General features: G+C 54.9%; 2 protein-coding genes across 2 annotated transcripts in view; one reads left to right on the forward strand and one right to left on the reverse strand.

Moving 5' to 3' along the window:
• SND1 (staphylococcal nuclease and tudor domain containing 1) overlaps positions 1–12377 on the forward strand; it is a 412208-nt gene that overhangs the window by 346410 nt on the left and 53421 nt on the right. The window lies entirely within an intron of this gene.
• On the reverse strand, positions 5546–8080 carry LRRC4 (leucine rich repeat containing 4). Its single transcript, XM_081038677.1, has 2 exons — positions 7946–8080; positions 5546–7766 (listed from the first exon to the last, which is right to left on the reverse strand). Exon 2 carries the CDS (start codon positions 7664–7666, stop codon positions 5708–5710), a length of 1959 nt encoding a protein of 652 aa, XP_080894803.1. The 5' UTR covers positions 7667–7766; positions 7946–8080; the 3' UTR covers positions 5546–5707.

Here is a 12377-nt window from a genome sequence, read left to right on the forward strand (position 1 = left end):
AGGAACTCAAAATGCACTCTCTCCCAGGCTTCCTTTGGAGAGTTGATCCCCTTGCTTTGCTTCTGTTCTGTGCCATGAATTTCTCACTCACAGTCTTCCGCCATGCAGGGTCCCGCCAGCCTCTGGGTCGCCAGGGCAGAGGACTGTCCCTGGCTCTCCTCCTGCACTGCATTGCAGACCCTTGGCCTGTGCATACAGCGCCTGTGATGCTTTCTCTCGGCCTTTCTTTTCTCTGAGGCCACCAAGGCTGCTTTAACGCCCCCACAGGCCTCCTCTGTCTGCTGCCTTCTGCCCCCGGGGGCTTCCGCCCTGCCCAGCTTGCCCTTGGCAAGGAGCCCCGACAGAGATCCAGGGATAGGTAGAGAAGGCCCCAGCAAGCGTAGCCCCTCGGTAAGGGGCCTAGGCTTTCCAGGGACGTGCATCCTGTCCCAGCCCTCAGCTTCTGCCCCAACACAGCCTTCCTTCCTTCTTCTTCACCACAGGGACGAGAATCTATCATAGACCAACACAGCCTTGGGCCAATTACAGAGCTGGATTAGGGAACAGAGCACGGGACAGGGTCTCCCTGGGAAGAAAAGTACAAGCCGTCTTTCCCACAGTGCCTGGGCTTGTAGATGGTACTGTCCTGCTGTCCCTGGCTTCTGGATAGTCATCCTTCCTCTCTGGACACGGATGAGGTTCAAGAATAGACATGGTGATGGGGGCAGGGCAGTTGGCCTCTCCCCTTACGAATATCACGACATAAATGCTAACTATATAGCATTAATAGGATGTCAGGCGCTGTTCTAAGTGTGACTTACACAGACATAGCTGCAGTTCTCAAAATAGGCTATAAAGTAGTGAGGGAGCTACTAATATTGTGTCCATTTTACAGATGAAGAAACTGAGTCTTTGTTCAAAGTCCCACATCTAATAAGTGACGGAGTTGGGATTCAACCCAGCAAGACTGACTGCAGAGTCTGTACTTCCAAGCTCTGTGCTGTGTTGCTTTGCAGATGTGTATGTTTCTCTCATCTGTTCCTGAAGCCTTTATCCCTGGCTCCAAGAAGCAATTTACTTCATTTTCATTTAAAGCAAAGACTAAAACAGCCTTAATCCACTGCCCAAACCATGCTTCCCCCTTAGGGGAAGGGGACTTTCTCAATGGGTGGAGACCAAGAGAGGAGTTTAGAGCCAAAAGCTGCCTTGCAGTTTAGCTGAGGCAAGAGGTAGAAATGGCATGAACAGTGCCTGCGTTAGCCAATGGCTTGGTGTGCCGCATGCAAGCAAAGGAGGTAAAATCAGACAAGTGTTTAGTCTCTCTCTCTCTCTCTCTCTCTCTCTCCCCCCCCCCCCCACCGCACCTCCACCTTTAAGCCCCTGCTCTGTGTGGCAGTACACTGTTGGAGCATTACTTGTGGCTCTGGCTCCCTGAGGTAGTAGCCTGCCTGGGCTGAGGGACGTCCCCTCGGCCCTCTTCCTCCCCAGTCTCTTCCCATCTCCACTGAAGGAAGCCAGAGCTCCACCACTGTGGCCGTGGACTCTGGACGTCTTCCCCACCCACAGCAGGGATCATCTTGTATGACTCTGCTGTGTTGTTCCACTTAGCACCCAGCAAGTTGCTGGCCTCAATACATGTTAAACAGCCATGATGAAGCTAATGTCTCCGGGCCTTGGAAACTAGCCTGTCTGATCTACCTTCCCTGAGCATAGGATGCAGCGTCACACTGAAGAAAAGGTCCTGGAGCAGATGATGGCAGTGGCAACACAGCATGTCACAGAAAGAGCTGGGGCTGGGGTAGATACAGGGAGGAGAGGAGTTAAGGAGCCCTCCAAGAGTCTCACTGTTGAGCCAAATAAGCAGAAACCACTCTGCTCTGGAGAACTTGATCTGATCGGTGCTTTAACACCTCCATCAATCTTCTACTCTGCAAAGCTTCCAAGGCTGGGAGAAGGCCAAGCCCCCTTCCCACTGCACACCCTGCCTTATCTATTCACCCTTTCCCCAGCAGTCGTCAGCCTCTGTGGGGTTTCTATCTGCCATTGAACCTAAGAATCAGGGAATCAGGAAGCTGTTTTGTGCAATTCTTAGAATCTAGCTCCTTAGCACACGTGGCCCTAGGGGCCCCTGTGGTCGGAATGGTGGCCAAGCTTTGGAAAGCAGCAGAGCCAGTTCTGAAGGAGATGGAGCAGCTCTAAGAGGAAGGAAAAGCGAACACAGGTGTCTGTGGGAGGTACAATTGTCACTGCATATTGCTCAGGAAAGGAGTATGTTCTTGACAGCCAGAAGTGCCGGAGTGAGAGCACGTTGGGCTTGGGAGTCGAGGTCTGGGTTTCAGCCCCCCTCTTCCACTAATAAGCACTGTGGCCTTCGATGTATCTTTCAGTTTCTCTGGGGCCTGGTTTCCTTGACTGTAAAATGTGAAGGGATTAAACTAGATTTTTCCTGGCCTTCAAAAAACTCAGTCATGAAAATTCTCTAACTCCATATAATCAGCAACAGAGTCTTTCCCTCTGACATGTTGCTGTAACTACCCCCTTAAAAAGCCACCAACCCATGCTCGTTCTCAGGTAGCAAAACCTTCAGCCTGGCCAGGCTCTAGGATGAGTCACCAACACAGCATATTAAAGGCTGTTCTTTCGGTGCCCAAGTCGCTGCTACAAAGGACATAGACCCAAACATATGGCAAAGGAGGTGGCTGCTCTGAAAGCTGAAACGGTGCCCAGTGGGAAAAGGAACTACCTTTGCAGCTCTAAGGACACCTCTATTCAGGAACCATATTCTCAGTCCCCCCAAATCCTTTGTGGTTCCTTCTGGAAAGCACTCCTCCCTAAAGATTCCAAGACCTGAGTTTGCTCAACTCCATGACAAATGCATCTGTTCTCAGGTCTCTTCCCCACAAATGTTTTAGGCCCATTTCTCTACCTCTCCCCTCACACCTTTGTTCAGCCACAGAAACAGAGCCTGTGTTATTCCAGAGCTCCTGCATATCCCTGACTGCCCAGAGAGCTGTCAGAAAGGAGGGATGTTAGGAAATCGGTCCCACATCCTCTGCTTCTGAAGCAGCAACTTCCACAGTTGCCTCTGAAGCTGTTCTACGCAGCCTGAGTCGTGTCTTGTGTCACTAGGGAAGGCGGTAATTTCTTGCTTTTTCAAAAACTGGTCTTAGCCAAGTCCCACCCATGACGCTGCCGCAGTTTTCGCTCTGTATTGGGGGTAGGGTGGTAAAGGGCAGGCAGAGGGAATGCCTCTTTGGAGCCTAGAAACAGGAGTGGCAGTTTCTAGGTGTGTGCCCCTGCATGCATGCTGCCGCAAACACTGGTACCCAGAGCCCACAGCTATTCACCCAGGAGGATTAAGAATTGGCCCTTTCTTAGCCTTTTCTCAGCCAAATACTGCTGCAAAGTGCCGCCTGCCTCTCTCCCTGTTCAGTGCCAGAGAGCTCACACCCACTCGGTCCCGATTCCCTGCATTAGTATAAATACTAGCGCTGAAGAGACGCAGGTTCATGCAGCCTTCCTGGACGTCATTACTCGGTAAGCATCAGGAGACAGACACCCACCACCACGAGACACGTTTGACTGTTTCACACTCCGAGAACAGAAGCAACACTGCCTGTTTAAGCCAAACAACATTATTGCAGACCTCTGAAATCCAGGCCCCCAGGGTCCTCGGGTAGAGCTGGTGCTGCCTGAGCAGCAGCTTCTGCTGAGGTGGCATTTAACTTCTGGCCAGGTCCCAGGAGCTGAAGCTGACCCATTTCCCCTGCTTTTCCAGGGCATAAGGAATTTGGTTCTACCCCCAACAAAGCCAGGGACTAACACACTTAGCTCATGGAAGGTGCACTAGAATTGGGGTGCTTTTATTTAAGCTAAGGAAAAGTTGTTGACAGCTTGAGCATTTCCCATACTTTAAATAAATTAAACATTGTGTTTTCCTCCCATCGTATACAATTCCCCTCCCTTTCCTTTTTTTTTTTTTTTTTTTTAAATAGAAGTGACTGTCAGTGCTCAGAAGAATGTATAGGTTCAGGGTCTTACTCAAGTTAACCCTTTGGGAACATTGAATTAAAAATTGAACAATATTTATTAAAATACAAAAATACACTTTTCTCACATTACAATCAGTGTTCTTTTGTTGGCATTCCCCCCCCACCCATCCCACCCCCTTTCAAATCTGAACCCTTTATTTCCTTTTAAAGCTAAAATAATAAATGAAGGAAGTTACATGAAATGGACCAGAATTACAGATCTCTGCCTTCCCCACCCATACCCACCCTTTATCTTCCTTCCACCTCTTCCTCCCGAGGTAGGCCTGGGAGAGGGAAGCCTTCCCCCCGTTGTGTTACATCCAGCAGGACTCCACACAGAACTAACTCTGTGTGTATGTGTATCCGTTCTGTTTTATCTGTGGATTTCACATCTTTTTTATGACCCATCCTGATGGGGAAAGGCTTCGTTTCCTTTAGATGAGCCTGTGCCCTTGCTCTCTCTCCTTTTCCTTCTCTACTCGTGCCGCCCCACCCATCACCACAACCAGTTGACATCCGCTGTAATAATCCCTAATGAATCAGCATTTAGAACAGTCACCAAATCACAAGCACGAGAAAAGCTTCCACTCCCCCAAGCTCCCCACGCCCAGCCTCCTCCCTCTCCACCTTAAAACAAACAAAGCCATTTTCAAAAAAATCATAAAATGTCATCATTGTCTACAATCATTTGTCAGGTACCGGGAACAACAGGTGGACATGGCACAATGCTAATGTATGACCTCCTGTGAATACATTCTCTCTGCCCTGCTCTCCCTGCCCACCCCCTCTGTTGCCGCACCCACTTCTGGAGCCTCCTCCTCCTCATGGGAAACCCTGAATAGACACATGCCTTGCACAGTGGGTTAAGCCCAACTGCAGGAATCTGGTGCAGTGTGAAAGCATTTGACTGAGAGCTACGCCAGCTCCCTTCCTTCTCTGCTCCTTCCTGAAGCGCTCTGTCAGGCGGGGCACACGTGTCCCAGTGCACAAACCAAGGAAAGGAGACTTGTGCACATGGACAGACATAAAAACTCAGCCCCTTTAAGGATTCATTTGAATTTTGGTGGTTTCCCAGTTTAAAATGCATTTACAGATCTAGCTTGCCCCTCGCCTTTGAAGAAAAAAAATATTATTGCCTCTCAACATGTTAGCACAGTACAAATTCTTGGTGCTTTTTTGTATTTTTTTTTTAAATAAGATAAATCTGCAAAGACAGCTCTCAGCTTAAGAAAGGTGTCTATAGAAATGGATATTCCTGTATCCTAGGAAGCATCTTCTAAAAAAATGACAGATTCAGTCAAACCCCCACCACCCACCCACCCTTCAGCAGCCCACACCCTACCTCTTCAGGGGGTGTTTGTTGGTGTCTTAGTTTGTTTTATTTTAGCAGTTTCAACCTTATACCAGAAATCCCTTCCGGCAGCATAGCAAGTTGACTTGTGGCTTCTACCCCACAACATTCCCAAGAACCCCATTCCCCCTTTAAATAGAACTTACAAGTTAGAAAATAGTTTTGTTTTGATTTTTTTGTTTTTAAATTTTAATATAATCTGTTTCTTTTACCAGCCCATAGATTTAATATATAAGCATATACAAGAAAAAGTCTCTCCCCACTCTGTACAAAAGTTGCTGTCTTTTTTTTGTTTTTTTGTGCATCCTATTGCATTTTATAAGTTTTTTTGGGGGGGGGTGGGGAGTCATATTTGAGTTTCCTGTACCTTGTCCTTGGTATGGGTCTGAATTATATAAGGTTCAGAGATAGTGGTGACTGTGGGGTGCAGAGAGTTCCCCAGGCTGTTTTCTGTCCAGTGGGCCCCATGTGCTGGTTTGTAGGTGTTGTAGTTAATATGGTCATGAATTGTGGGCAGCACTACTGCCCCCTCACCTGATACACCGGCCGGAGCTGCGGTTGCTGCCGCGGATGCCGCCGCTGGGATGTCTTCGTCCACCTGGATAATCTCAACTGTCCGGGCGGCGGTGACTGTACTCCTCTGTTGGTGCCGCTTGCGGAGTTTGTAGAAGACAATCAACATGGCGGCCGCCAGCAGAGTCACGGCCACAAAGCAGCCAATGATGATCTTGGTGGTCTTCATGACTTCATCCAGGCTGGTCTGCATCTTGTCATTGGTGTCTGTCGCGGGTACTGCCACCTGTTTGGGCACACGGGTGGTCTGGATGAGCACCGTGGTGGAGGTGGTATATGCCGGCTGGTAACCAGTGGACGTGGTAGGGACGGGCTTATACTTGCGTGTGGTGTCCTCAGGCGAGACCTCGGTGGTCTCCACCGTGACCGTGGTGAAGAAGCTGTAGTTAGAAGTGTTGAGCTCGGCCGTGCTCACGTTGAGGTAGGCCGAGGCGTTGGAGTTGCCGGCCACATTGGTCACCATGCATGTGTACACCCCCGTGTCTGAGAGCAGCACATGGGAGAAGTTCAAGGTGCCATCGTTGAGGACAGAAATCCGGGGGTGGCGGGAGGCGTGGCTAAGCACTGTCCCATTGGGCAGCAACCACTTCACGGAGGACATAGGGGGAGTCCGACACTTAAGTTCCGCCATCCGACCCTCAGAGATATTGAGGTCCCGAGGTGCGTCCATGATGAAGGGCGCGGAGCACTGGAAGGAGGCCTGCTCCACCTCCACCAGGTAGCGGCCTCGCATGTGCAGGGGAGCATGACAGCGGCCACAGCAGGTAGAATTGGTGGGTATATACTCCCGAAGCCACCAGGCTAGCCACAGAATGTCACAATCACAGTTCCAAGGATTGTGGTGTAGGTGCAACTCCACCAGGTACCTCAGTGGGGTGAAGAGGTCATGGGGCAAAGAAGAGAGGTTATTGTGGGCCAAGTTGAGTTCCACCAGTGAGGCCAGCCCGTCAAAAGCATTCCGCTCAATCAAGCTGACCTGTGAGTTCATGACCCACAGCTTCTTGAGGGAGCTCAGGCCATGGAAGGAGCCAGGCCTGATCTCAGGGAAGTGGTTCCCCGACATCTCCAGCTCCTCGAGCCCCACCAGGGGAGTGAGATTGGGCATGTCTTTAATGTTGCACATGCCCAGGTTCAGGTACTTGAGGTTGAACAGCCCCTCAAAAGCCCCCTCAGAGATATACTCCAGCTTCTTGAGCTCCCCCAGGTCCAGGCGCATGAGGGAGGGCACCCGGTTGAAGGCATAAGAGGGGATGCTTTCTATGGGGTTGTTTCGCAGCCAGAGCTCCCGCAGCTTGGAGAGGTACTCAAAGGCCCCACTCGGGATGACTGTCAGCCAGTTGTCAAACAGCTCCAGGGTGTTGAGGCTGGCCAGGCCGTTGAAGGCCCCCACCTCGATCTGCCGGATAGAGTTCCTGCCCAGCTGCAAGACCTCCAGGTGGTGGAGGTGTCGGAAGGTGTCAGCCTGGATCATCTGGATATTGTTTTCCATGAGGTTGAGGTACCGGGTGTTGGAGGGAATACCCTGCGGGACCTCAGAGAGGCCCCGACGGGTGCACACCACCTTGCTGAACTGGTTACTACAGGAGCAGACGGACGGGCAGTTCTGGGGCCCAGCCGAGGCGGCGGCAGCGATGGCTGCACACAGGATCCACACTTGCGCCGCGAGGTAGACGACGGGGAGCAGGCCGGCATTCCAGGTGTGGTGCACAGTTACCTGCCACAAGAGCTTCATGGTGTGGCACGTTCATAATTCACCATCGCCTGGGATTTTGGCTCGGCAAGGAGAACCAGCCCTACCCCGGCTTAAGTGAGCTAGGAGCGCCTCTTTCCATCTGGAGAAGGAGGTGGGGAGGGGGCGATTAGAGAGACGGAGCAGATCGGCCGGAAAAATCATGCCAAACTTCAGAGTGGCCCCTCGGCCACCAGCCCCCCCTTCAAGACAAGCCCTGGGAAAGCTGAGACTTTCTGTCCCCCACTGCGGCCATCCCCACCCAATTATTCTGTCACCTACCTCGGAAGGAAGGAAGAGAGGAATTGGCGTGGTGTCCTCAAGCGGTCTCCCCGGGAGCCGGCCACGTCGCTCCCATTCTTACTTCTTAGTTGTAATTAACAAAAGGGGGAAGCCGAGGGGGCGGGCAGGGTAGAGGGGCGGGGGAGGGCGGGGAGGGGGAGACAAAATGGCTTCTAGTAAATCCCGAGCCGGCTACGGCGGAGCGGCGGAGTTGAGGCTCCGGGGAGAGCCGAGGCCCGGCGGGCTATGCAGGTGCATGCCCCCCCCTGCGCCCGAGGAGCGGCGCCGCCGGCGCTTCCCAGCTTTGTCCTTGGACCCCGGCAGCGGCTCGCTCCAGCCCCGGGGGCAGCCGCTTCATCGCCGTTGTGCGCCCGGCGCCCCCGGCCCGCTCCCGGGGCTGCGCCCGGCGGAGGTGAGGGGGCGCCCGGAGCCGCCCAGGCCGCGCGCTCGCCGGCCGCTGCGCGCTGTCCGCTCCCCTTGTGGCGGCCGCTCCGGCGCGGCGGCGGCTGATGCAGTCGTTAGCTCGCGGGTCCGCGAGAGTTAAGAGGCGGCGTCGCGGCTCCTGCGCCTCCCCGGACACACGCCCCCTTCTCTCCTCGCCGCTTCCCCCGAGGGTTCAGCAGGCGCGGTCTGGGCTGCCTTCCCCAGTCCGCCGGCCGCTAGCGCGAGGAGCGGTGATCCGTCCAGCGCCCGGGGGGGCCGCGGCGTGGAGGCAGCGCCGGGACCGGGGCTGCCGGGGAGGAAGCGCGCGGCGGCCGGGGCGCGCCCGCACGGCAGGCCCCCTCGGGGAGTCCGGGGGCGGGCGCGGGTCCGGCGGCTACGGCCGCGGCCGCCGGCAGCGCGTCACCGTGGCCCGCCGCGGCCGGGCCCCCCGCGCGCCGCCGGCTCTGGCTTCGTGCGCAGCGAGCGAGTGCGGGGCTTCGGCGCCCGGCGCCTTCAGGGGCTGCGCTGCCCGCGGACTGCGGCGGCGGCCCGAGCGCTGGCGGCGGCTGCGTGAGCAGCGGGGGTCGCGGCTGCGGGAGTCGCTCCGGAGCCCGGGAACATGGTCCCCGCGCACTAGTGGCGGCGGCGGCGGCAGTGGGGCCCCTGCGCTCGGCGCCCACCGTCTCCTCCTCGCGCCGGGCTCGCGGTGTTGCAGGCGGCAGCCACGCAGACTGCTCTCTCATCCTTTTGTCCTTCAGTCAGAACGTGAATGTACTGCTGACGCATGCTGTTCCGGGGAGCAGATGAGCGTGATGCAGGCAGTGCTCCCGTGTGCGGACGGCGCTCCGCTCCGCCGCCGCCCTCGAGGGGTTAACGCCGCCGCCGCGCGCCCGGTCCTCGCCTCCGTGCCACTTCCCCCTCCGTGCTCCCTCCCTCCCTCCTCCCTCCTCCTCCTCCCTCCCTTCCTTCCTTCCTTCCTCACCCCCCCCCCGCCGCTTCCTCCCGCCCCCTCGTAGATGAGGAGCGCGGGCCGGCGAGCGGGCGGCGGGCGGGCCTGGGTGAGCGTCAAGTGAGAGGCCGCGCGAGTCGCGGGCGTTCGCAGCTATTTTGGGCCAGTCGGTGGAGGAGCCGGCGGTGGCCGCTGATAGGCTGCCGCGGGCGCGGGGCTGCGCGGGACACACGGCGCCGCCCCCGCCCCGCACCCGGGTGCGGGCGCCCTTCGCCACCCGGGGAGGTGGGCTCAGGGGCCGGGCACCCGGAGGCGCCGAGGCCCGCGGCGGGGCTGCTGCAGTCGGCCGGCCTCCCGCCCGGACCGCGTCATCCTCACCCCGCCGAGTGCTGAAGGGGCGCCTGGCCGCACGGCCGGCCGCGTTCGCGGAGTTGGGAGCTGCCCGGCGGGGACGCGGGGGTGGCCGGGGCTGCTGCGCTGAGGCCTCTCTCCGGCCGGCGGCCCCCGCCCTCGCACGTTTCCCCACCTCTCGTCGGCTTTAACCGGAGCTTTAAATGATAGTTTTCTTAATGAGGGTTGCGGGGGAGGCAAACAGTGGAAGGAAAGACCAAGTGCGAGGAGGAGCCGGGGCCGCGCAAGTACCGGCAGGAAGGATGGAGGTGAACTCCCAGAACCCGGCACAACCCGTGCCTTCCTAGAGCGGCAGCGCCGCTGCTTCTCGCTCTTCGCAGCCTTATGACGCCCCATCCGCCTCCCTGCCCCCGAGGATGGGAAGGTGGGGGGTCTTAAGCTTTCGACCCTGGAGCTTCACCAGCTCCTGTGTCTTGCTGGGACTCCGGAGAACTGCGCAGCAATCCGGACCTATTTCTGGTGAGAGGAGACCCTGGGGTGTTTGACAGGCCAGTGTAGAACAGGACTAGGTCAGCCTTTTCCCGTCTCAAGAAAAGGCAGCCCCTTTCTCTGCCTCGTGGGGGTGGGGCCATCTGTGGCGAAGCCGTGGGAAGCCGGTCTGGTACAATTTGGCATCAGTTTAGGATTGCTGTTTCTCAAGGGCTGTCTCCAGATCCCTCTCCCCACCCCTGGGCAAGCTTGCTTGTTAAACCCTCGTCACCTGCAAGTGGGCTATTGATTAAGAACCAGGAGGTCCTGGATTTCTCAGGTCTCCACACCCGTATCTCAGTATTGTCTGCTGCCAGGAATCTGGGCCTCTTTAAATATGCCAGGGAATTCTTGAAGTCCTGGAGACAGTTCCAGTGTAGGCAAGCTGGATTCCCCATTGTTTACCGACACCTTTTTATTAGGCATTTGCCTTCAAATAACAATGTTAATAGTTAATACGTTGCCCAGGGTCACATAGTAAGTGTAGAGCCAGGATTGGAACCCTGGCAGAGCTCAGGTGTCTACGGACTTGGGCCTGGAAGTGATTCCCCAGAATTTTCTTCCAGTTGATGAGAACTCAGGTTTCATTCATCCACTTTAACAGTCCTTTACTGGGACGTTTCATGCTCTCCACTATACCAGGAAGGGAGAAAGGGAAGAAGGGAGGGAGGGTGGAAGGCCTTGTTTAGTCTCCGCTTACCCAGTGAAGTAATTACCACAGTTGTCTCCATTTACAGATGGAAGTACTGAGCTCAGGCAGGCAAATAATATGCTCAAGGTCACACATGCAAAAAGCAACACAGCCAGCATTTCAATTCAGTCTTCAAACCCTGAGCCTGTGTTTTCATCAGTAACACAAATGTCCAATGTGCCTACTCTACATACTTAGAGTAAATGGCAGGGGCAAGGTGGGGAGAAAGGGTGTATGAGAGAAATAGAATGAAGGGTGGAAGAGGAGGGAACGGGAAAATAGATCCTTTATTTAACTTGTTTCATTAACAATGACTGATCAAGAGAACAAATGACAGAGAAATGGAGGGAAGTCAAAATCTAATAGGATTATTTCTGTCTGGGCTCTTTAGTGGCTTTTTGCTTTTTTGACTAAAGCCCCATTTGCACAGCATCAGCTTCAAGCAGGGCACTACCACTTTATAGACCCAGGAAATGTAAGCCTAGCCTGACAGGGATCTGTGGAGAATCGGAAACTTGCTGGTGAGAGGTTCCTCTTCTTGCCGCAGCTGGCATCCAGCTGGTAGAGTGCCAAAGGGTACCCTGGCCAGGGTCTGGGTGGCACACTGGAGTATGGCTGCCCCTCCCTCCTCTGCCAGTATAGGCAAACTGAGGCCCCATCTATTCAGCTCTAGGCCCAACAAGTGAAAGCTTCTGCCCCCGTGCTGGGTAGGTAGGCAGAAGGGTGGCTACCTTGGATCAAACCAATGCTTGATAATGAGATTGTCTCCTGTAAATATTCGTGATTGATTGATGAAGGCAAATGTGCCCAAGCTCTGTGCGGCCCATGGGGCTGCTTGTTCTCTGTTGGGCAGCTGGACTGAGAACACCACCACAGAGGCTACAAGCTCACTGGAGGCTGTGGGCCATCGCAGCACAGCCCTGCTGAACTGCAAGTTCACTGCAGCCTGAGTACCATCTAGCCATCGTCTGTGGCCCCACACAGCCCTTGGTTTAGAGTGGTGCCACCAACGAAGAAAAAGAAGAGGAAGGCTTAAACTTGGAGATGGAGAGAAGGAAGAAACTCTGGGTTGAGAATGTTTTCACTTACGATGTCACACAGAGAGACTGCTGCGACTGAGACAGGCAGCTGGTGATTGGGCACAGCCTGTGCCAGCAGCCTGGTACCTCTCCTAAGACTGGGATACCTGAATGCTAGTCCTCTTCCTGCCACTGATTAGACACGCGACAGATCTTAACACAGCTCTAAACCCTGGTTTCTTCATTTATAAAATTAAGGAAAAGGACTGGAATGTTCCTCCCAGCTCTCATAGCGCATGCTTCCCACCCCTTCTCAGATATGTAGCACTGTGAAGAAGGTTGATCCTTTGGGATTGTAGCCAAGTCTTGGAAATGAGCCAGAAAGTTGAGAAGAGAAATGCTTCCTTCAGTTTACTCTAGTGATCCACAGTTCCAAAGCAGATCAGTGTTTTCCCAGCTACGAGAAAGGCT

This window comes from Rhinolophus hipposideros, assembly GCF_964194185.1.
Source record: "Rhinolophus hipposideros genome assembly, chromosome: 25".
Lineage (NCBI taxonomy): Eukaryota > Metazoa > Chordata > Mammalia > Chiroptera > Rhinolophidae > Rhinolophus > Rhinolophus hipposideros.

What these genes read in the sequence shown, in the direction of transcription:
- LRRC4 (XM_081038677.1), bottom strand. Translation starts at nt 7,666, where the DNA reads ATGAAGCTCTTGTGGCAGGTAACTGTGCACCACACCTGGAATGCCGGC.